This window comes from the organism of the source record quoted next, unplaced genomic scaffold, assembly GCF_019419815.1.
Source record: "Pyrus x bretschneideri cultivar Hongxiangsu unplaced genomic scaffold, Pyrus_bretschneideri_v1 Contig25, whole genome shotgun sequence".
In the NCBI taxonomy this organism is placed as follows: Eukaryota; Viridiplantae; Streptophyta; class Magnoliopsida; order Rosales; family Rosaceae; genus Pyrus; species Pyrus x bretschneideri.
In genome coordinates this window covers 2,361,715-2,385,972 of record NW_025999557.1, presented here as the reverse complement: position 1 = coordinate 2,385,972, position 24,258 = coordinate 2,361,715, and the positions used below count along the sequence as shown (strand labels likewise).

General features: G+C 37.0%; 2 protein-coding genes, 1 long non-coding RNA gene and 1 pseudogene across 3 annotated transcripts; 2 read left to right on the top strand and 2 right to left on the bottom strand.

The window, feature by feature from the left end:
• Window positions 1–3,736: 3,736 nt before the first annotated feature.
• Window positions 3,737–7,930, top strand: LOC103934878 (annotated as a pseudogene).
• A 3,080-nt stretch (window positions 7,931–11,010) lies between these two features.
• LOC103934874 (ubiquitin domain-containing protein 1-like) lies at window positions 11,011–14,522 on the bottom strand. Its single transcript, XM_009344632.2, has 4 exons — window positions 14,223–14,522; window positions 12,926–13,048; window positions 11,554–11,673; window positions 11,011–11,267 (listed from the first exon to the last, which is right to left on the bottom strand). Exons 1-4 carry the CDS (start codon window positions 14,257–14,259, stop codon window positions 11,203–11,205), a joined length of 345 nt encoding a protein of 114 aa, XP_009342907.1. The 5' UTR covers window positions 14,260–14,522; the 3' UTR covers window positions 11,011–11,202.
• A 1,368-nt stretch (window positions 14,523–15,890) lies between these two features.
• Window positions 15,891–17,173, top strand: LOC125478608. The gene is made up of 2 exons (XR_007259413.1): window positions 15,891–16,829; window positions 16,916–17,173. It is a non-coding gene; the product is annotated as an uncharacterized LOC125478608 (long non-coding RNA).
• A 693-nt stretch (window positions 17,174–17,866) lies between these two features.
• LOC103934873 lies at window positions 17,867–22,036 on the bottom strand. Its single transcript, XM_009344630.3, has 7 exons — window positions 21,713–22,036; window positions 21,261–21,332; window positions 20,979–21,146; window positions 20,473–20,643; window positions 20,055–20,264; window positions 19,225–19,313; window positions 17,867–18,774 (listed from the first exon to the last, which is right to left on the bottom strand). Exons 1-7 carry the CDS (start codon window positions 21,795–21,797, stop codon window positions 18,124–18,126), a joined length of 1,446 nt encoding a protein of 481 aa, XP_009342905.1. The 5' UTR covers window positions 21,798–22,036; the 3' UTR covers window positions 17,867–18,123.
• Between the last annotated feature and the right edge of the window lie 2,222 nt (window positions 22,037–24,258).

The window sequence follows — 24,258 nt, the reverse complement described above, 5'->3', positions numbered from 1 at the left end:
CCTGGGCGATCTCCCTCACCAGCCTTTGGAATGGCAGCTTGCAGATCAAGAGCTCGGTGCTCTTCTGATACTTCCTGATCTCTCTCAGCGCCACAGTTCCCGGCCTGAAGCTGTGAGGCTTCTTCTCTCCTCTCCGCCATCATCGGATGCACACCTCGCTCGTTCACCAAGAAATCGATCAATGACAGATTCTGCAGAGGGGTGGCCGAAGAGGAAAGGATTGTTACCGGGCGAAAAAGCAATAACGGCAAGGGTGTCGCCAGTCAAGCAGCAAAGATCAGTGGCCTTTCGGAACAAACCCTTGCGCCGCTTTGAGAATGTGGCCTTGAGACTTCCGGGCAGTGAAGTAAAGGTTCTTGATTGGTTCTTGGTGGAGTTTCTTGGTTCTAGAATTATGGGGTTTCAGTAAAGTAAAGGTCTGTGCATTCTACCTGTTTGTTGATTTGTGTCAGTGAGAATTTTTTTATGTTTGATGAATTCCAAGGCCGATTGTCATCGTCAACTAGTTTGCTCGTCGGTTTCTTGAAGAATTGTTAATTGTGGAGGCTTAAAGATTTGGTTTTGGTTCAATTTCTGGTAGTCTGGTTGGTCTAGGAATGTTGATCTTACTTCCCTTGATAGTCTAGATGAAGAGACTTGGGTTGGGATTAGCAACCAGCATGGTCCTCTGGATGAACAAGATGCGGCTTATATTGGTGAACTACTTAAATCTGTTCAGATGGTTACGGATGTAATGGAAGCTCTTGTGAAGAGAGTTTTACTGGCAGAATCTGAAACTGCAATTGAGAAGGAGCAGGTGACTTTTGGTCAGGAAGAAATTCGGAGTAAGGACAGCTTGCTGGGTTTGCGAACTGGATCTTGAGTTTCTTGAACTGGGATTTTGATATGTGCTCTGTTCTCTGGTATGAAAGAATGTTTAGACCTATGTGCAGCCCAAGTGTTTGACGAAATGCCAAGCTCAGAATTTTCGAGAAGGTTAAGTTTTTCAGCCACTTCTGCTTAATTTCTATGTTTGTGATATTTGGATTCAAGAATACTGGTTATTGATGGATTGTGCAATTTGTATGGTGGTGTCCAATTCTTTCTCTGCTTCACTGATGGTCTGCAAGGTTATTGGGTTTGATTTTTCTGCAACTCTTGATATATTTGGAAAAATGCTTGTGAATTCTTGCATTCTGGTATGTACAATTTTGTTGTTGTTCCGATTGTGGTTTGTGTCAAAATTCAGAACTGTAATGTCTAAGAAGATTGTTCAGCAGCTAACTGAGGAGTGGTGCAGTATTTTCCTTATTACAGCCTATAATGTCGAGTCTAACCAACTCAATTGTTAGCATGAATCTACAGTAAGTCCGGTTATACGATGAAGTTTGATGAAGTTGTAAACGGTAAATCCCACGAAGGGTAATTCTGTGATGTAAGTAGGTAAATCCCACGAAGGGTAATCCTACATAGATGTTGATTTTCTGTTGTTGAAATTGTGAAGGCCAATGCCACTGTTAAGAGTAGTTGTATTTTGGTAAAATCCACAAAGGGCGATCCCGTGGTGCTATAGTTAAGGCCGATGCCACACTATAGTTTGTTATTTTTCTGTTTAAAGGCCGAAGCCAATGTTAAATAAAGTTGTTGACGGTAAATCGCACGAAGGATAATCCCGCAAGAAGTTGTTATAACCGTCCTGAGGGTGTGTTACAATTTTTTAAGAGGCTTTGTATGGAAATTCTTTGTGAAGATCCTGTGAGAGGCAGAGTGTTGGTTTTTTGAATGGAGAGATTGTATCTGCAATATGTTTGTTTGAAAGGATGATACAGGGTTCAGTTTGGTCGTCTTCTTCCACAAGTTCCACAAGGATGATACAGGGTTCAGTTTGTTTGAAAGGATGCACGTCACCAGTTTCCAGCAAATCCAAGGTTCCAAAAAGGGTCCAGTCACAGTGCCTTAGTGTCAACAACTCCAGATCAGTCTCAAATACCTGGCCAGCTCAAACTTCACTTGGATACTCCAAGTTTAGTTTGAGGGGGGGTAATAACTGATATAACAGAAATATAGTTAGAGGGGTATTATTGTAATTGGAATATATGGCTATATAAGGGATTGTATAGCTAGTATTTCATTAAGTTCATTTTGTATACTTTTCATCCATTCAATCAATACAATCTTTCTAGTTTTCTCTCTATCATCTTTCTTTCCTCTTGTACCAACTTTATATTTTGCAATGTAGTTAACAAGCATCAACTTTCTCAATAAGTAGAAGTTGGGACACTAACCAAACAGCTTTGCAAGTCCAAAGTTTCTCAGCTCTTCCCGCTGTTTCCCAGTACGCAATTACAGCGTTTCAGGTACTTTGCTTCACCCTTATTATAAAGAGGTATTTATCAATTTCCCCCCTGAACTTGTGACCATTGGCCAATTTTCCCCCTCAACTTTAATTTTGGCCAATTTCCCCCCTCAACTCTCATAATTAGTCAATTTCCCCCTCAACTTTAATTTGGCCAATTTCCCTCCTCAACTCTCAAAATTAGTCAATTTGCACCCTATTGTTAATTTTTTTTATTTTTGATTTTCCATCTATTCTTTTCTTAATTTTCAATCTTTCTAATAACTTTCAACAAAGTACTAAAATTAATATAAACTCACCTGCATAATATAGGGTAAAATGTACAAAAACATAATACAATTAGTATGTGATATGGGTTGATTATAAGAAAAAGTTATGAATCGGGTTTAAAGCATGTAGAAGAAGAAATAATAACAAAAAGAAATAATAATCCTAAACTCATGGATCAGACCTATTTCAATAAAATGGGTTATTCTTAATAAGAAGTCGAAAATTATGAATGGACTAGCCATTTTTTCACTAAAGCTCGATTCTCCACAATTTACTTGAACTTAGCTTTCACTTTTATAAAGAAAATTGTATTCACATACAAAAATTTACACATCAATCATTTTCGTTATCAATTTTGTATAGTCAAAAATCAAATAAAATTACTTCATACTGATTTATCATGACTAATAATACTATCTATGATAAATTGTAAAATTCTAAATTTTAATCCATTTGTAATAGGATAAAGATATAGGAACATGATTAACATACATCTTATTTAGTTTCTTACACACACTTGTTTAATTATGATCAAATTAAAAAATTAACAGTAGGGTGCAAATTGACTAATTATAAGAGTTGAGGGGGGAAATTGGCTAAATTAAAGTTGAGGGGGGAAATTGGCCAAAATTAAAGTTGAGGGGGGAAATTGGCTAATGGTCACAAGTTTAGGGGGGAAATTGATGAATACCTTTATTATAAATTCCATATCATGTGTTTGGTTACCCAGAAAATGATAAAAATGATGAACAGAAGCTTAAGGTCTTGCCCTTTTCGTTTATTTCTGAATATTTTTTTATTGAATTAAGTGTGTTTCCAGAAAATGCATGGTAATCGGGGTTGGGCTGTACATTTCGCTGTGGATGGTTACCGGAATTTGCAGATCTGAGAGGAACGGGGGGACGGAAAATGGGGAAACACAGAGATGAGGGACGGCGTTCCATAAACTCGGTTCAAATTCATTAAACCAGAAATCCGAAATCCGAAGAAACCCGAAATCCAAAATCCGAAATCCGAAACCGAAACCGAAATCCGAAATCCGAAATCCGAAATCTAAAACCCTAAACCCTAAACCCTAAAACCTAAACCCTAAACCCTAAACCCTAAACCCTAAACCCTAAACCCTAAACCCTAAACCCTAAACCCTGAAACCCTAAACCCTGAAACCCTAAAACCCTAAACCCTAAACCCTAAACCCTAAACCCTAAACCCTAAACCCTAAAACCTAAGCCTAAACCAACCCAACCCCAATCCCAAACCCAACCTCTCTGCAATTGCATTTCTTCACGACAGAACCCAGACAGACATTCAAATTTGGGTTTTCTTTTCGACCCGTTTCTACGTACGACCCTTCGTTGTCTCAATCTAATCTCGACATCCAATTTAATCCAACGGTAACCAGCAAGTGAATGAACCGAGACAAAGAAAGAAACCACTCTGCAATTGCATTTCTTGACGACAGAACCCGGACAGACATCCGAATTTGACACAACCTCTGCTTCACAGGCTTCTCCTAAATCCTAAGCTGTCAATCTTCTTAATGTCGCTCTTTCCCCTCAGGTCAGTGATCATTCTTCCTTCAATTTTCGTTTACCTATTTGCAAATTTTTACTTTTTACCGGAGAAAATAGTAAAGTCTGTTTCATGAACGCTTACAAATTCATCTGACTTTGAGCAGAATATCCAGACTTTTGAGGAATAAGCTTGTCCCTGATATCTTACTTAATCCGGGTTCTGGAGAACAATGATGATTTGAGCAAGTGCTCAAATGGGCTTCCCTGCTTGTGAATTTGAAAGCAAGTAGCTTTCAATGGTGTGTTGGCTTCTATTGTCAATGAAAAGAGAGCTTTTCGAGATGTTTTGTTTGTGTAGAAGGAGATTGTGACGGCCGGAATCTTGCTAATTCTTGTTGATGCTTTGAATGTTTTGTTGGAGGCATTGTTTAAGGCCGGCCACGTTGAGTCTGCTCTGGATAAGTATAGGAGGATGAAGAATAAAGGGTGTATTCCTGTAGCAGAACCTTTGAGATTCTCGTAAAATCCCTTATTGCAAAAGACCGATTGAAGGTTATTGTGTGGATTCTGGAATGGAATGCTTGATCTTGGTTGCTAGCCGGATTTGAGTTTTTATTCCTGCACAGTACCTTTGTTCTGGAAAATAGACCGGAGGTGGGGGAATTAGATTGTTCGAAATGATGAGAGCTCCATATTGCGGAGAATCTACAACCCAACTTCTTTAACCATGTGACTGCACTTCTTGAGCATCTTTTGAAGGTAAATCGCTTTAACCTATTTCTTTTACACTGTTTGGTAGAGAGGACTGTATAGGAAGGAAAGAAGGAAACAGTATGTTATGCATAAGTAAATGTTTAATTTATGCATGTGTTTATGTTTTTGATCAATATTTTATCTTCATGAAGGTTCATTGTCTTCCTGCATTTGACTATTTGAGCAAATTGAAGCTCATTATTAATGACTGCTATTACTGGGATTTGCTAACAGAGTTGCTCAAGAGATCACCTCGTCTGGAATTTCTTGTCGTTGAACATGATGATGTAAGTTGTATTTCCCCTCATGTAAGTCATACCATCATGCACCTCTTTACTGTTTTCATTTCATTCACACTTTTCAGGAGTCAGATTGTGTTGCCGATTAACTTACAAGATGTCTTATACTCAGATCAGTGATGGAGTACACCAGAGTCTGTGCCTGCTTGTTTGATATCCGAATGAGCGGAAAGTTGCAAAGTACCTGTTACAGAGTGGTAAAATTTTGAAAAAGGTTACTATTCACGATGAGGTATTCAGAGATTTGATGCTGCAAAAGGATTCTAGGAAATGCCAAGTTAAATTCTGTAAGTCCAGTCTTTATTCTGTAAGAAAGTAGAAAAGTTTTAGCTTCTTTGACGTTTTCATTCTGTAAGTCCAGTGTTTTCTTTTAGATGGATTCTGTTAACAAGTTAAATTTGATTCTGCAAAATGATTATAGGACTTAAATACAGTCTGTCTGGTAACCCAGAAAATATTCATTTATGATTGATAGAAAGTTTCCGTTGTTTATTTGTGATGATTAGCAGCTACTTCTAGATTAATTTTTTTGGTCTGTTTTGTTTTCATCGAAAAGCTTTTCTCTAGAAAGAAGAATTTCATATGTCAAGATATTTGAACAGTCTGAAGTTTATAAATTAATTGAATGGAGCATAAATTTAGAGTTTCTAGTTTCTAGTTTTAATTTAATTTAATTTAATTTTTTAACATTTTGATGCAAGAGTTGAAGATAGGATTAGTGGATTAGCAGATGTTGGAGCATCAAGCAAGAGTGAAGATAGGATTAGCGGATTAACAGATGCAATTCTTTGTCACATTCTTTCCTTCATTCCAACAAAGTTTGCTGTGAGAGGCAGCATTCTGTCTACTAGATGGAATAACATATGGGCTTTTGTTCCCACTTTGGACTTGAAATTCAAACGCACGTCTGTTATGTGGAAGAATGAATATCTTTCTGACCATGTTTGTTGTTTGAACTCTGTCAATTGGGTACTTGCCTCTTGTGACACATCAGATATTAAAACTTCCGACTCCATTGTTGCTCCCTTGTTGAGGATTTCTCTCAGATTGATGGTTGGATCCGCACCGCCATTAGGCAGAATGTTGTTGAACTTGATCTTCATGTTAAAGCATTTATACTGATGATTAAGTTTTCCGACTTTGGAGTTGCCTAAATGCGTTTTCAGGTGCAAAACACTGGTGCTTTGAAGGTTAGTCAGATTGTATTACCTATATTCCTCCTGCATCAGGCTGTTTCCCGAAACTCAAGTTCCTTGATGTCAAAGTTGAATGTCTTGAAGGCAACTCAATGGAAAACCTTTATTCATGCTGCCCTGTACTTGAAGATTTATCTATAAATGCGACTATTGCAGTTGATATGGTTCCAAAATTTAAAGTCTCTTCACCTGAACTGAAGACGTTAAAAATGTCCTTCTTTCTTAATGTGTTTGTTGTTGAAAAAGATATTAAGTACAGTATTTCTAAAATGCCCCAAAGCTTGACAGCCTTGACATTTGACAGGAATATTTGTCGAATTATTCATTCAAGAATGTAACATCCCTGGTCAAAGGCAGTGTGTATCTCCATAGCCATTAAGCGGCTGAATACCAGGATGGCGTTTCTGACCAAGCAACTGCGCTTCTGCAGGGATTTTCCAGTGTTAAATATCTGTCTATTTCAGCTCATGTTATGGAGGTAAGTATATGCCCCAACTCATTCTTTTACGCTGTGTATGACTTAGGACACAGAGAAGGGGATTTGCACAGGGGAAAAGCAAATCCCTTCATAGTTGGACAGGTTAAAGAAATCAAATAGTAATTTCAGTTTTGGGGTAGGAAGGAGATGACAAAGAAACAGAACTGTATCTAAGTAATAAGATACTCGGTTCCTTTTTCCTTTTTCCATCATAATCCCCTTTTATGTACAAAAGAAACGCTTCCACAATCCTAAAATACAAGGGAAAGACAAATCCCTGGCATGCCACCTTTTCCCGTTCTTTTTAGCCTGTTAATCATTCTTTCTTTGTACCAAAAGTAGTATCTGTCTGTAAAGTGAAACCTGTATTACGTTTTGGCAATTTTTTATTTGAATCTGAATGTTATGTATTATTAAATTTTTTCTTAATACACTAGTATATATTTGATCTTTAACCTATGTTTTCTAGAAGAGTTATCATCTGCTTGCATTTGATAATTTGAGGGATTTGAACCTGGTTCTTTACAATTGCTATCACTGGAATTTGCTAACAGAGTTGCTCAAGCAATCACCTAATTTGGAATCTCTTGTCGTCGAATATGAAGTAAGATGTATTTCGACTCATTGTAAGTCATAACAACTTGTTGCTCTTTACTATTGTCATATTTGTACTTTTCAGGACGAGGAATGTGTTGAGGATTATGAGGAGCGTGAAGAGGACTTAGTTTTCTTATACTCAGAGCATCGATGGAGCACACCTGAGTCAGTGCCTATCTGTCTAATATGCATCAAGACTGTCACTACAAGGGGATTCAAGGGATACCCACATGAGCAGAAAGTGGTAAAGTATTTGCCAAAGAACGGTAATGTTTTGGATAAGATGATTATTTATCGATTGATGGCTTTTACAAAGAATTAATGCTTGAAAAGGCTTCTAGGACTTGTCAGGTTGAACTTCTCTGAGATGCAATTTGTAGCTTCTACATGGTTATAATTTTGTAAGTCCAATGTTTGGGGTTTTGCTTTCAAAGTTGTAAATCAGACCAGCATTTCTGATAATCTTCAGATTGATCGATTTGTGGATGTTTGTTTTGGATTGTATACATGTTTAGTTCAACTTCATTAAACTCTTTTTTGCATTTCTTTTGTATACAAGGCGATATGGATTATAGCGAATTATATTTGTGTTTTCAAAAAAGTTCTGGGCTTAGAAATTACACTAATTCCCTATGAGGTTTCAAATGTTTTCATCCAAAAGTTGATATAAGCCTTTATTTATAAGTTTCTTCCAAATGGCAATTGACAACTTTAACCTCAAAGATTAAATTAAGCGTAGACACTCCATGAGATCTATACTTATTTTCACCTCACAGGTTTCTCAAATTATGTTTCGCCGATCACATTGTCTATGATCTAAGTTTTCGTATGCAATTCTACATGTAGCATACATAATTTGGTTAAAGTTATGCTACTAATTATTTAGCACTCAAACAAAGTCATTGCATTTGCTCTCTCGTTTGTTTATCCCCAATGAACGAATTCGGTTAAAGTTATACTACTAATTATTTAGCACTCAAACAAAGTTATTACATTTTCTCTCTCATTTGTTTATCCCCAATGAACGAGTGCAAATAACAACTCTCTTTCTGAAAAATCCAAAACCGAAGTTTGGCTTTTCTTTTCTACATTCCTTGGCTACAAGCAGAGGCTCTAAAAGCTCTAAACTTGGGAAGACGCAGAGAGTTCAGCTTAGTAGGGGAGCAACCATTCGAAACCAGCCGTTACTTTTCAAATTCTTGGTTTTTCAAATTTCCCATCAATAATGTCAAATTACACACTAGCATTCCCAAATAGACACATACAACGGCTAGTTCTGGGGATAATAGTGTCATTTAAGCACTAAAATTTCTCTATAAATACCCAAAAGCTTCTCCTTCATTCCTTTTCTCACACACTTCTAGCAGCTCCTCCGAGTCCTCAACAGCTACAAGTATTCAATCATCTCTTCAAAATCTTTTCCGCATAATTCATCTTTTCGAAGCTTCTTTTGGACATGGATGATGTCGAAATCAATGAAGCTGCTGATAGTGATAGTTCTGGAACCAATTCTATACCAACTTTTGAGTACTTTCACTACAATACCAGAGAAGGTATGGCCAAATACATTACTTCAACCGGCCAACTTTCCACTCCTGCCGAAAATGTCAGTTTCGAGACATTCATCAAAGGCTGTATTCAACCCAAGTATGTTACTCTTCCCCCATTCCTTATTAAAAGCGACTGCTTGAAACTTTTTAGCGAAAAGAAGAACAAATTGATATCAGAATTTGCTAGTTTCACGGGTACAATTTCTTTGAGTTCCAGTTTTTGGCGTAGCAGCGATGATCGGCTTGGTTTTGACTGCGCATTTTATTGATTCTTCTTGGATGTTGCAGAAGAGAATTATTGGTTTTCGTATGCTCGAATACCCTCATAGTGATTGTGTCAAATTTCAATGCATGATGGATATATTTAGGGAGTATTCAATTGATGACAAAGTTTCTGCTATCACTTTTGATAATGTTATTTGCAACGATGCTATCGTTGATATGTTTCGAAATGCTCTGCATCATCCTAATGGAGTTCCTTTTTCGGACATGAAATGTTTAGGACACGTGATTAATTCGACAAGAAGGGTTGAAACTGATGGAAATTCGTATGGAAACACTTAGGGCGGTTGTTGTTTATGTTTCTTCTTCTTCTAGGCAATATGATTGGAATACTTTCTGTTTACTTCGCAGTTTAAAACCCCAAAACTTTAAACCAGATAGCAGGACTCACTGGAACAGTACTTATCTGATGTTAAGATCTTTGGTGGATTACAAGGATGCAATCTATGATTTTTACAATAATAAACCCGATACCGGTTGTTTACTTGAAAAAGATTGGGAGCTTTGCTTTGTTTTTATGGAGTTTTTGAAGGTTTTTTATGAAACTGCAACCACATTGAGTTCAAACGTTTATTCTCGCAGTTCTTGTTTCATTCTCAAGCATCTTTGCTTCATTAGTTTTACATTTTCGGAACACAGAGATCATTCCGGGTTTAAACCAGTTTACGAAATAATGGAATCAAAACTCAGAAATTACTGTGAGGAAATGTTGCCTAGTATATGTTTAGCTGCTGCAATGGACCCTCGAATGCAGTTACATGGCGTAGAGTTGAGGTTAAATGAAATTTCCCAGAACTTAACCGTGCCGCTGAAAGCTGATGCGAAATCTGTCGAGAAATTGTTGCATAACCTTTACAAGGATTACGAATCAGAATTTGCAAAGAGAAAAACAGAAGGTGAAGATGAAGAATCCGAATTTCACAGCATTGACTACACGAAGAGATTGATGGCTCGGTTTCACGCAAAAGTGAGGAAAAAAGAAGAACAGAAGTATGGGCCTACTGAACTTCATAGATACTTGGGGATGAATCACTGTGGCACCATGAGCAATCAAGAGTATGTCAATCTTGATGTTCTAGAATGGTGGAAATCGCGCGAGGGTTGGTTCCCTACGCTTGCTGTTATGGCACGCGACCTTCTAACACCTTCGGTGGTTGCAAGAGCGCCGGAGTTTGTTTTTAGTAGCGCAGGTAAGCAGGTTTTGGACCAGAGGAGAAGCATGCAGTCTCCGAAAATGTTGGACTGCAATTTTTGCTTGAAGGATTGGGAAGACGCTGAACTTCGAGCTCAGAACTGGACCGATGACATGGTGGAGCATTTTAAAGATTCGAATCAAAGCAATGTGGATGAATCAGTGATAACTTAATCAAGTGCATTATTGTTCTGCGGTTTTTGTAAGTTTAACATTTTGACCAATGTTATCGACGGTCGTTGATGGTAACATTTTAGCATCCTGTGGTCGAGATTTCGACCAATTTTCTTGTACTTTTGTTTTTCTATATGGTAATTCTAAAACTTTTTGACATACTGCACAAGCATTGAATCAACGAGTGAAAACTTTAGTAAATGTAATTGAGATTTACTCTGTAAAATTTATCAGAATTCAAAATTTTCTTTTCTATCAGGACTATATGATTCTACTCGGACATCAGCTCGAAACAAAGAGTGAAAACGATCAGTAAAAGCTACCATTCGGGTGAGAGAGAGAGAGAGAGAGAGAGAGAGAGAGAGTGAGATAAAATTCAAACACTTGCGTTACTGTTCACTTAACTGAAGAAACTTGCAGAAAACTAAGAAGAATTCAAGTGAATGTGAAAGGAAAGGCGTACAAGTGACCATCTCTATTTAAGATATGGTAGAGACGAGAGAAAAATATACATGATTTACAATCGATCTTGTGAACAAAGTTTGTCATATCCTCTCTCGAGTCAACTCTCTTGAATTAAGTTGGTTGGCTCGCTCAAAACATACTTGGGTAGTTCATATTTTGCACCTGCAAGGGGGTAATGTAAGGGCACGCTAAGAGGATTTGAAAATGAAGGCAATAAAATATGAAGCGCAATCGGCCATTTGTACAGAGACGGAACAAGCTCACACGCCAACAATGGTGCATACAACATAAACCGGTAAACGCATATTTAGACTGGGTATTGACTTTAAAATGCAACACACGCACACAAACCTGCTTAAAGACAGGAAAAAAAAAAAAAGCTGCATAGCATTTGAGTTTATTGGGGGCAGGAAATAGTTATGAAGAAAAGTGCAAAATGGTTAACTACCTCTTTCGTCATAGCAAATTGTCAAATCAGCACTTTGAACAATGACCCCAGCACTGTCCACAATCGCTTGTGCAAGGCTTAGATCTGCCTCAGAAGCAGCTCGAAGTGCATCCCAAATCTCTAATGTACAGTACAAGCGAAATTTTTGTTTTAGATATAACATGTGTGAAGAATGCAATTTAGAAAAGGGGAACAAAAACCACAGTAGCAATTCAAAATCAAACAAGAAAATGACCACAATAATCACTTTATCATATCTTAAAGACTTGGACAAGAAGCTAATCCTCGTTCTCTATTTTTTTTTTTTTTTTTTGGGTCAGCCATTAGCTGTCATTGCATTCACATGACGTGAAAATCTTTATTCTCTTATCTAGTTAGCTCTGGTTCTCCCTTATTCTTACCTCAGGTTTGCCTTCATTTAACAAAAAATGCTCACTTGTCAGCTACAAGACTTTCTAGACAAGTTCCTGGGTTACTCAATATATCATAGTAGTTTCAAACAATACAGATTGAGCTCTAATAGGTGCTCCAAACTAAAGTAAAAGCTAAATTCTCAGATGGTGATAACAATAATCAAATGTAATGAACAACCCTTTCAACTCCACCAACACCACCACCCCACCCCACACTCATCAATCCGAAAAGGGAAGCACAACTAGCACAAGACTAAAGACAGATAATGCAACAGCCATCTTGGCACGCTGCACCAGAGAGCATACAACAATATAAGAAAATCATATTCCCCTACACTACTAAGAATGTTCACTCAATACTGAAATTCGGGTTTGTAGAGAAATCATGAATTATTCAGGATGAAAGCAAATTTACCAAAACATACATAATTTAATATCTCATAGTCACGTTCTTCTTAACACTTATGGACCTCAATGGTCATTCAGTCTCGAATGAGTACATATGTTTGTTGAATTGAACTTAAACGACTCAAAGGAAACCCTTCTCAGACCAACTGCTAATGTTGACATTTTTAACATGACTAGAAAAGCAATTAAGTATTTCATCCTGTTGCTTTCTAGTTAATAGTCACATGATAAGAGCTTCTATCACCCTTCTATACAACCAGCTCACTCTAACTCTATACTGCACCAGATTCCAGAGATGTTCTCTAATTTTCCCTCGACTGCGTGTTCATACATAAACTCATTCTATAGTCCTTTGTAAGTTGCCACCCTTTGTTTTGTTATCATTTCACAGCATGCGAGTTGTTTTGTTAAATAAAAATATTGTGCCCCAGTAGGAACTTAGAAACAAGTAAAAGTAAAAAATGATACGACTATTTGAATTAAGAACCTTCAGTGGACCCCAAAAAATCTTCTGTATTTGTCAATATATGTACATCCAGAGGAAATATTACCTTTCCTTCCTCCATAGTGAGGAGCAGTGTCCCAAAACTCTTCACGCATCTGCAAGAGTTGAGACTTTGTTAACGGCTGAGGATGCTTCCAGGGTTTTGGCTTCCTAATCTTCTTCAAAGCCCCTGTTAAACAGAAAGTTCTAAGTATTGCCTCTTAACTTCCAGTGCTTTTAAAACTCAAATTATCAAATTTCTTCAGCGCAAATTGAAAATCAAATTATAATCAAGGATATCCTAATCAAAAGAAAACTGTGAGAACTATATTCCATCAACTGAAGCACGGAATACAAGAAACTACTTGTTTCCTTTCCCCTATTTAATTTACTATTAATATTGTTTTGCGAACTAAAAAAGAAATACTTGTGGTATAACTAGCCTGAAAGGAAATTAGCGATGTTTCAAGAATATGCACAATGCCTTCAAGAACAGACATAGGACCTAAGATCTCCTTCCAGCAGTCTATTCTTCACAATATGATGATGGGATGCTAAGCTAAAATCCTATCTCATGCATATCATTTGCAGACCTTCCAGCTAGTGATTCACAATATCAATTGCAGATAACACAGATACATGCAGGAATGACATGAACTTAAAGGGGAAGAGAGAAGGTGCTGGATAACTAAAAAACCCATCTACTACTTTTCACTTTCGATCCAATAAATGTCCAACATACAGACTGCAAAAATTAGTACCGACAATCACACGCGGATGTCAAAATCAGAAACAAAATAACACCAACAAAATTGTCCGATAACATCTTCGGCACAAAAATACCATCTTCGGCATGAAAAACTAACTCCAGCTTGTCAATGTGCAGATCGATGGTCGAAAACACATTTAAAGGCCTAAATCCATCTCTAGAACCGCAAGTTTCAGACGGTCGATTCCTCGGCTAAACCCAATGCCATTGCCTCATTATCTTCTTAACTCTATCTACCAAAATGCAACTAATCATCTTCTTCAGCATTATTTATCAATACAAAAAAGCATATGAATCTTGCGAAATCCAAACTATATCAAAAACTAATTCTTGAAACTAAAATAACAACAATTCATAAACCCCAACAACATGTTAATCAATTTTTTCAAGAAAATCAAAGAATTCAGCAGCCTGACTCAGCTGAGCTGAGCTAAGCTCAACCCATTCCAGAAATCACAATTATTTTCAGTTTCTTCAAAGATTTTTCAACTTTCCTTTTCCTGCGTTTTCCCAGCAGCCAAACAGAAGCTAAAACACCGAAGCCAAAAGATAAACAAAAGCAACAGAGGCAGAGAGAAAGATAGAGTAACCTCACCGTCTCCTTTGGTCTGTGACGATCCAGCACAACCCATTATACAGAGAGACGGTCAAAAATGGGAACCCAAGAGACTGAAAGCTCCGAGCAGAGGAGAAGAAGAAGAAGAAGCAAGCGAGCAGCTTTGAGCTTCGAGGTTCAGCTTCGTGAAGACGCAAAGTCAAAAGTGGAGCAACCCCGCCAACCCGACCCGATTCCGATTCCGGCTAGAGAGCCTGCGGGTTTTCCGGTGAGAAATTGAGAGTTGTAATAGTAAAAGAAGGGAGCTTTATTAGATTTTTTTTTTTTTAAGAACTTTTTATTTTTTATGATTTAATTAATCATTCCTCAATTATATACGGATGACAGTAAAAATCTTCTACTTTTTCTTCTTCTTTTTTTTTTTTTTTTCTTTACAATATTTTTTTTAATTTTCACATGTAACAGATAAATCGTTGAAGTGATTTTTATATTAATAATATAATATATATTATTATATTATTCAATCAGAACATTATATTATATTACATGTAGAAAATTTAATTATATTATATAATTAAAAAATTATACACGATGAACTTATTTTATACAAATTGTTTCTTTGTAGAAAGTGAAGGACTGAGGTTAGTGAAAAATGAGTTGGCTGTTAGTCACGTCCTCATTTTTCTTCCTTTTGGGAGTGGGCCAAGAATCGCAACTAGCCATTTGCTTTTGTGTTGGTGAATGAAATGTTTAGTTACTCTCTAATCCTTGTTGTAATATTCAAAGAAATCTTATTTTTATTTTAAAATTGAAGTAAAAATGGTAGAATCGGTACTTATTAGCTTGTTTTCAAATAACGAAGTCGCGTTTATGTCTTTACTCTTATGTTAATAACAAATAAACTTTAACGTTTCGATAAACTTTAGACTCAATTATTAAAAATGCACTAAAAGAAGACTCAGAACTGCTTAAGTACTACCAAAATAGTACTAAAACACTATTAAGTGTTCAACAAAGACACTACACACAATTTTTCAAATGACACATTGTCATTTAAAAGTTCTAAATAATACATTGCTTCTTGACATTTTTAAGTTCATTTATCTGATTTTTAAACCATTCCTAATAAATTTAGCTTACGTGCCATAAAACTTTAAAGTTTGCCCGCGCCAAGTAATTGACTTAAAAGTATTTAGAGTGGTTTAGGTCATCTCCAATCGAATGGTCCAGAGGGTCGAAAAAAACCCCAAAACCGTCTCCAATCGAGGGTCAGGCCAAAGGGCTCGTGGGCCCCACTGGACAAAAAATGGCCAAAGGGCAAATCAGCCGCCCCCAAGGCAGGCTGGAATTCAAAAAGCAACGGTCATTTAGCCGTTATTTTTGAAATTTTTTTTTTACAGTTTTTTTTTTTACAAAATTTGTTTAATAATAAGCCCAAAAAGTATGTTTGGTTGAATGTTTGGGTGTTCTTTTTATAGACTTTAGAGCTTGCTCAAATCCCTTTCACTGATGTGGGACTCCCACCCACTTCCATTTTTTTTTTATACTTCCTCTCCCACCCACTTCCTTTTTCTTTTTTTTTCTACTTCCTCTCCCACAGCCAATGTGGGACTCTCCCACTCACTTCCTTTTTGTATACTAGCATATGGGCACACACAAAGTGTGTGAGAACATTTTTTATTTTTGTTTTTGAAATAGAAGGAAAGAAGAAGAGAGTGACAGAGAATGTGGGAGTGAAAGTTTTTTTTTATTTTTTTTATTTTTTTTTTAAATTAGAGATATGTTAGGATTACATATTGTTGAGGCTTTGAAAAAAAAACAGCAAAATTTGTTTGTGTGAAATTACTTTTTTGCCCTATATTTCTTATTTATGTTATGTTTTAATTAGAGGGTTAACTTGGTAATTTTATAGGGTTTGGTTGACAATGAGTGTTTTATTAATTAGTAGAGAAAAGATACACACACTCTCTCTAAATAAAACCTCTTACATTTGACTTGAAATATATAAGTTGTATTTTTTAAATTTTAGTTGTAGTTTTTAAATTTAAGTTGTATTTTTTAAATTTTAGTTATAGTTTTTAAATTTAAATTGTTGTAGTTTTTTAATTTAAATAATAAATTATGTTTGGCTATATAGCTCTCGATTGGAGATTATTTTTAATGACAGGACTAAAACAAGTCTTATGACTCTTTGACCCTCGATTGGATATGTTAAGAAATATGGCATTGCATTGTTCATTAAAATATTTATTTCTTGGAGGATTAGAGGATTAAAACGAACCATCTGGTTACCTTTCAGTTGGAGATGGCCTTAATTTAGTTGAATTGAAGAGTTCATAGGGTTTCTCACCCTTATTCTTCCTGGACAGAGATCCTCTCCGGATCAGTCCTGTAGCGATCTGGCGGATCCATTGATCGCAACCGCACGATATAAATCCAACGGTCAAAATTTACAATATGTTTCACGCAAAACGAGGTCGTCTCCGCTCTCTTTTTCTGTTGCTTCTTCCCCTTCCCTCTTCGGCATGTCTGCAAGAATTCTCTCTTCCCATGCCTACAAATTCTTGCTCCACATGCTCAAATTTCTGCAGCCCAATTGATCAAGAGGAGGGGAGACAGAGAACCTTGGTTGCCGGAAAAATCCAAGTAAACTCAGAATCTCAAACCACTCATAAAATTTCAAAACTTTGGAAATTTCATTGATTAATTGGCAACGAAACGAAGCATAACAGGGAAATGGAATGAAGATTATACCTTTGGAGACGAGAGGGAACTGACATGGCCATGAAGGGAGGAACTTTCAGGGATGGAGAAGGAAGAAGCGGACGACGTGATTGCAGGAGAAGAAATTTTTTGGCCGTTGGATTTGTACCAACGACTATGATCAATGGATCCGCAAGATCCCCACGGGACTGATCCGGAGAGGATCTCAGTCCATTCTTCCCATATGCAATAATAATCTATAGGTCTACTCTACATATCCTTCATAATGCTAATTGTTTCAATAATGTAGATTTTGGTGGCTGTTTCCTTTCAATACGGACTATATGTCATCAACCCTTTTTTTTTTTTTTTTTTTTTAAATCTTTCAGGTCCTCCTAAAGTTAGAAAATAATGGATAATTATCTAAAGCCAAATCTCTGTCCAAATCTAAGCAGCATCTTTTGGAAGAGTCATCTACCGATATCCACCCATCTACTATAAACATATGATTATGACCATTAAATTTTTATTTTTGAAAATACTTGCATATTCAAGTTCTTCACTTTTAAGATAATGGTCTTGGTATTATTTCATCTTTCCAACAATATCAAGTTGATTTGTATGAATTTCCAACTACTTACTTCATTATAGATGTAAATTAAGTCAGTTGATCAAGGAAATATATCTACTCCCTACTTCCTTGTACCCGAGTTCAAATTTTCTCTTCGTAAATTACAGTAGTCTAAAAAATCGCATTATGCAAAACTACCAACCCTATTACACGAGAGGAACTCACCTACAATGTAAATGTAATTGTAGTATCTCATGGTGGTATTCTAAGTCAAAGATGTTGCATGTCATGCGTTTTAACTTTCCTATATGATGATGCGGGTCTGGCAAGGAATACCGCCACGATATATGGCATCCTTATGTCACGAAAGTCGTTGTCTACTATGCAAACAAAAGAAGAAACAAGAAAATATGCAAATCCACTTCTGCATGTCTCAGTTTCTCATTAACTTCCTCACAAAATGACTGCAGTGTATGGTGCCTGGACTAAACAGTCCTATGTCAGATAATACTTGTTTAGAATCGTCAGCCATCTGTATTTTTTTCCCTCTTCAAAACACATCTTTGGTAACAAACGTGCAGACTCACGGGATACACATTCAAAATCAGGCAAAAACTAGCTGAAATTTGCAGCGTGGCAAAGCGTAGTCACGGGGTCACGGTTTGATCATAAGCGGTATGAACTATCAGCCCCATACCTGCTCCTCATGTTGTAATTTTCAAACTTCAGATTGTCATAGCCCGCTGCCTTCATATCCACCAGTTTTGGTTCTGCCCCAACCGTGCCATAAACTACCTCTCCACTCTTCTCTCGCTGGCGATGCCTTGTTCTTTCTTTCTGGCTCTTAGACCTGCTATGAGAAGAAACCTCACCAGATCCATAGAATTCTGCAGAGTCCTGTCGTTTTGAAGACCGGTGCTTGCTTGACAAAGAGGGATCTTTGAAACTAGTTGACTTCATTTTTGGTGGCTTCATATCTGAATACTTCTCACTTGCATTGGGAGTATAGGCCTGTCGAGTTTCAGACAGAGGAGCAGGAGCATTTTGTCTCTGAACTACTGGAGCCTCGGCTTCATCTTCAGGCATCCTAAGAGAACCTTTTAATGGTGTTAGGCCTTTCTGGGAGCCACCAGGCATAAACCGCGACGGAAGGAAGTGAACGAATATGCCAGCCAATGCTGCAAGTCCAAGCTTGGATAGATCACTGACAAGCTGTCCAAAAGATGGCCATCCCGGTTCCTCTTTCATGCTTTTCACAAGTAGCATGGATTTCCCATTGCTTGGATGTTCTTTCATTTCACTCTTTGAAAGCGGTTGCTGCACCAGTTATGCATTAGATTAAGCGAAGAACACAACTTGCACAAATAAAATTTACCAATGTGGGAAACCTACACAGCTCCATTGTAAGGCATAAAGAATGAAATGGATTGACTTCGCTAGCCCAACGAAAAACTCTAAGAACAGTAAAACCACATAAGGGGCAGTAAAGCCCAAACTTTTTGCTTTCCATGAGAAAACTTCAGACATTAATGAATACTTTGAACGCAAAACAGATGAGAATAGTGAATATAAAAGCATGCGCAAGCAGTAATGAAAATAATAAGGGCAGAAATAAATCTTTTCCTTAATAACATGTTTCACTTGAGATGCATTTTCAGCTGAGATGGGATGAAAAATCAATCAAATTTTGGAAAACAAAGGTTCAAGACTGGAACAGGGACGAGCTTTTATTTTATATTTCGCATTAGTAAATCATAAGAAGCATACCGTTCTCGATAAGAAATAAGGTCCATATCCCTGCTGCAGTATGCATGTAGTATACCCTACCAAGACAGCACCAACAACCATAAGGATATCTGCAAAAGACCCACAAATATCAGTCAGAACGATGCTTCACAATCTTAAGCAGAATTTGATGGCCTAATCGTTGTGAAACATCATATATACCATATATTTTAATGCAGCACATAACCAAGAATTATCCCAAGCTTAAGAAAAACCTTCGAAGAGAAGGTTAATAATATAAAGCAACTAAATGGTATTACAATATATAATTGTAAAAAGGACGGAGTAAATCATTAACAGAATCTGTAACGTTTAAAGAAACTGGAGATGCTATATATATTATCCGCAGAAGGCAGAATGTCCACATAATCATATTCTTTATACTGGAAGCAAAATGCAGTGGCCTCAATTTGGTGTCCAGTTGGTGCTTATTTCTCACATCCGCATATAATAGTTTGGCAATAAAACCCTGCTATTTCTTTGGATCCTTTAAGACATAAACCATCAATATGACATCTTTAGTAATAGACTTAATAAAACACATAGGCCACCCTTTGTCTGCAGAGCTAACTGATACAGATCATTTCAAATGTTCGTATACAGTATGTGAAACCATACTTACATAAACTAAAAGGAGAATCAGTTATAGTAACCTATGCAAATTGTAGGGGTAAAACACTATGTACATGAAGACTGACAAGTATGCTTGCTTAAACAACTAGCATGGTCAAACTAATATAACAGTCATACCACCAACCATCGTAATTATGCCTAATGAATGGAAACTGAACATAAACATCATGGGATCAAACCTGTGGCAGAAATTGAACTGTACTGATAATCACAATCCTCCTGGTTGAGAGAGATCTGCCGGAGAGCAGCATTTCCTCTATCAACAACTAGCAACGAACAAGTAGGCTGAACATATATGATATCGAAATCATTTGAGAACATGGCATCCTCACTGGGCCCATCTCTATAGCCTGCAACATTTGATTTCCCACCCGCAATGGTTGTTACTCCTGCAAACAGTTTGCATTAGAATTTCAGAAATTGAAATATGCTCCTCTCTACAAAGGGATTCGCAAAAATGGTTTTCAGCTAATTCAACATAAATACATGCATACATACATAAAGAAATTTGATATTTTCCCTCATATTTACCTTCACTTGTTGCCAGCTTTCACCTGTATAAGCTTCTAAATAACTATGAAAATGACATGTACATACCAGCGTCTCCAATCTTTCGTATGGCGTGATTCAAGGTATCAGCAACATACACGTTCCCTTTATCATCCATGGTTACACCTTTGGGATGATTGAAACGAGCATCACTTGACTTCCCATCAACATGTCCAGCGTAACCCTGAAATGACCCAGCAACCAATCTTCCCCTACTATCTGCAGCAATGAAATGTTCAAAAATGAAAATTGGAAATCAAGGAATGTATTATGAAAAAGATAATAATTCATATAACAATGCAACTCATTAATATTGATTATTGAATTCCACAGTTAACCTACACTACAGGACTGTAAGCACCATCTTGTTACTTTCTTTATAAGAAAATTATTAGCATCGAGTAATTGATATACAGAAATTTTATCTGACGAAAAAAGAGGAACACAAAACCTTTAAATGTCAAAAGATTTAAACAACAAATACAAATATTAAGTTAGAGAGAAGCCGGGAACAAATCTCAAGTAAGGTGAAACAGTATAAGTATTTTGCATACATTGGGACAACGGTGGAGTAATGCGCATAACGTTGCTATTAACGGAGTCCACAGCAAAGAGCTCCCCATCCTCTGAGATGCGGATTTTGTGAGGAATAACTCCAATGTCATTTCCTTCCAAAACAGTCTCAACTAAGTACCCATTCTCATATTGAAGAACATTCTTCTCTGTAATAAAACAAAGTGACAAACCTTATAATACTTGCAGAAAAATTATCCTTGAGCAAGCATAACGTTCACGAAAACCAAAACAAATAAGCTGAAAAAGTCACTTGAAATTACCTGTTTGGGGTGTTTTGGAGGATATTTCCCGAGTCCACTTGAGAAGAGAAGACAAGTGCTTTATCAATGGCCCTGAGCAAACACAATTTAACTCAAAACAATATTACAAGTGCAGTAACAACAAGTATCTGAAATCCCCTGTAAACAGATCACAGAAACCCAACATACTATCGTTACTAAATGAATGAGAGAGAAAGAGGGTTATTTGGGAATATCAGAACAAACAGATCCCGGTAGGCAGAACCAAGAAAAATGAATAATTGGGGTATCTAATTATGTATGCAAAGCAATATTCCAAAGTCGGTTTTTATTTTTTAATAATATGATAAAATATTTCAAGCAAAATAAGAGAAGTAAATGAAGAAACAAAGCAAACCCAGTTGCCAAACAGATCAAACATACAATCTGAACCATCAGAGAAAGCCAGAGGAAGATGGTGACTGAAAGTTTACCTGCAGGAGCAGCATGAGCTTGGAATCGGAGGGAGTAAGTGACAGTGAGTGTTAGGAGAGTGAGGAAGAGATGGGAATTTCTCATTGCACTGATTTACAAAACCCAAAAGGCAATTGCTTGGCTTTGAATTTTCAAGTACAAGAAGCTTTACGGAAAATCATGGCCTCTGAGGTGCAGATGAAACTGGTTTTGGGGATTTTTGAATTTAGTTTAGCAAGTACGAGATGGGGCTGTGTTTTTGCTGCGTACTTTTGAGAGTGGGAGCTGCGATTTGTGTAGTGTACAGACAAACCGTGTGCTTTTCTTTCACTCTCTTTCTCTCTTGATTTGTTTTTTGTATCTTGCCTTTTCTTATTTCCTTTTTCACTTTTCCCTCAAAGTGATTTTTTTTTTTTTGTTTGAAATATTATATTCACACACCCAAGTTACTTCTTTCACATTTTTTTAAATTTTTTAATATTTTTTACACACCATTAATACTTGATAAAAAATATTAAAAAATTAAAAGGGTGTAGGTGAAGTAATTTGGGATGTGTGAATATAATCACCCTTCTTTTTTTAGGAGGAAAAAGTATAACATGTTGCGAGCATTGTTAGCCCATGTGTAACTGTGTAGATTTTAAGTAAATTGGATTTAAGATTTTTCATTAGTTTAGCGATTCTTTTTTTATTAAACTTTGTATTTACTTAGATGACAAGTTTTTCTTTTTTCAAGATTTACTATAAATAAAGGCATTAATGTAGAAGAAATAATACTCCTAAACATTCTACAATTTCTATATGCTTATTTTCGCTCCAATCTCTCTTGACGCACCATCTCTCTTCTGTTAGAAAATTGGCTACAACATAATAAAAAATAATCACTTAGTACTACGGTCTAGTAGTATTTCTCTTCACTTGTACTTAGGTTCGATTCTCGCCAAAGGCGAATTTGAACCACATTATTGCTAACCCATTATGAGTGTCACATCCTGACCTGGGACGGACCACTTCCTGGGGCTGCTCCACCATCGTAGCATGATATTGTCCGCTTTGGGCCCCAACCACGCCTTCACGGTTTTGTTTCTGGGAACTCACACAAAAACTTCCCGATGGATCACCCATCCTAGGAGTGCTCTCGCGCGCTACTCGCTTAACTTCGGAGTTCCCATAGAACCCGAAGCCAGTGAACTCCCAAAATGCCTCGTGCTAGGTAGGGATGAGAATATACATATAAGGATCACACCCTTGGGCGATGTGAGATGTCACAATCCACCCCCCTTAGGGGCCCAACGTCCTCGTCGGCACACCACCGCCAGGGTTAGGCTTTGATACCAAATTGTCACATCCCCACCCGGGACTGACCACTTCCCCGCCCCGCTCCACCACCGTAGCACGATATTGTTCGCTTTGGGCCCCGACCACGCCCTCACAGTTTTGTTTCTAGGAACTCACACGAGAACTTCCCAATGAGTCACCCATCCTAGGAATGCTCTCGCATGCTACTCGCTTAACTTCGGAGTTCCCATGGAACCCGAAGCCAGTGAGCTCCCAAAATGCCTCGTGCTAGGTAGGGATGAAAATATACATATAAGGATCACACCATTGGGCGATGTGGGATGTCACAATGAGGCTATGCCTACCTTCTCCCTTTTAATGTAGATAATATCGTTTGTTCAGAAAAAAAAAAAAATATGACATGCTCACCTTACACATGTGAAGCTGTAACCCCATGTGTGAGGTACATAATCCACCCGAGTTTGAATTCGTGGACCATTTCGTCTAATCTCATTCAACATACATCTAACACCATCAAACATGAGATTTGGATTGATATCCATTTTAATTGGCTATACTTATCTGATCCAGCCCATTAAACGATCAAAGACCTTGGCACAGTGCCCACCCTAATTCGTTAACCTAAATGTATGATCCTAAGCCTCCAATCGTGAGAATGAATCCCCGCCTTAAGTTCATGATCTCATATCATGATTCTAACCCTAGATCGAGACTCGACTAACCAAGGTTTTTCCAAATCTTACAATTCATACATGAACTTCAAATCTAAGATAACTTTGGAATTTATTTCTTAAACCTTAAACACTTTCGAACTTTAGTCCCCACATCAAATTCTAAAATCTTAATCCTCTTCGGATCTCTTGCACCTAATCTTTCTTATTAAACAATCCGGATTCTTAACCTTAAAATTTGATCAAACGATTAAAGTTATTATAATTTTTAAAGTGAGCCCGTATTTTTAGCTTTTCATAAAATTTCAAATATCTGAATTATTTGATCAAATTTCAAATATCTAAATTATTTAATAAGAAATATTAAATGGAAGGGATTCTAAGATGATCTCTTTCCCACAAAAATGACCAAGTTTGCAAAAATTGAAAATGTCGCCCATCCACTCTAATTTCGAAATTGGAGTCAAATTAAAAATTTCAACCAAAAAAGGAGTCAATTAAAATTGACACATATAGTGTCCTACTCCACGTATTTATCAGTACACGTGTCAAATACCCATTCGCTTTGACCTCGTGGCCTGCGAGTCCGGCACTCC

Coding starts and splice junctions, on each gene's coding strand:
- LOC103934874 (XM_009344632.2), bottom strand. CDS start 14,259: ATGGGTTGTGCTGGATCGTCACAGACCAAAGGAGACG. Junction 11,674..12,925: donor TCACTATGGAGGAAGGAAAG/GTAATATTTCCT, acceptor ACTGTACATTAG/AGATTTGGGATGCACTTCGA. Junction 11,268..11,553: donor AATTTGCTATGACGAAAGAG/GTAGTTAACCAT, acceptor ACCCCCTTGCAG/GTGCAAAATATGAACTACCC.
- LOC103934873 (XM_009344630.3), bottom strand. CDS start 21,797: ATGAGAAATTCCCATCTCTTCCTCACTCTCCTAACACTCACTGTCACT. Junction 21,147..21,260: donor CTCCAAAACACCCCAAACAG/GTAATTTCAAGT, acceptor GTTTTATTACAG/AGAAGAATGTTCTTCAATAT. Junction 20,265..20,472: donor ACGAAAGATTGGAGACGCTG/GTATGTACATGT, acceptor AACTGTTTGCAG/GAGTAACAACCATTGCGGGT.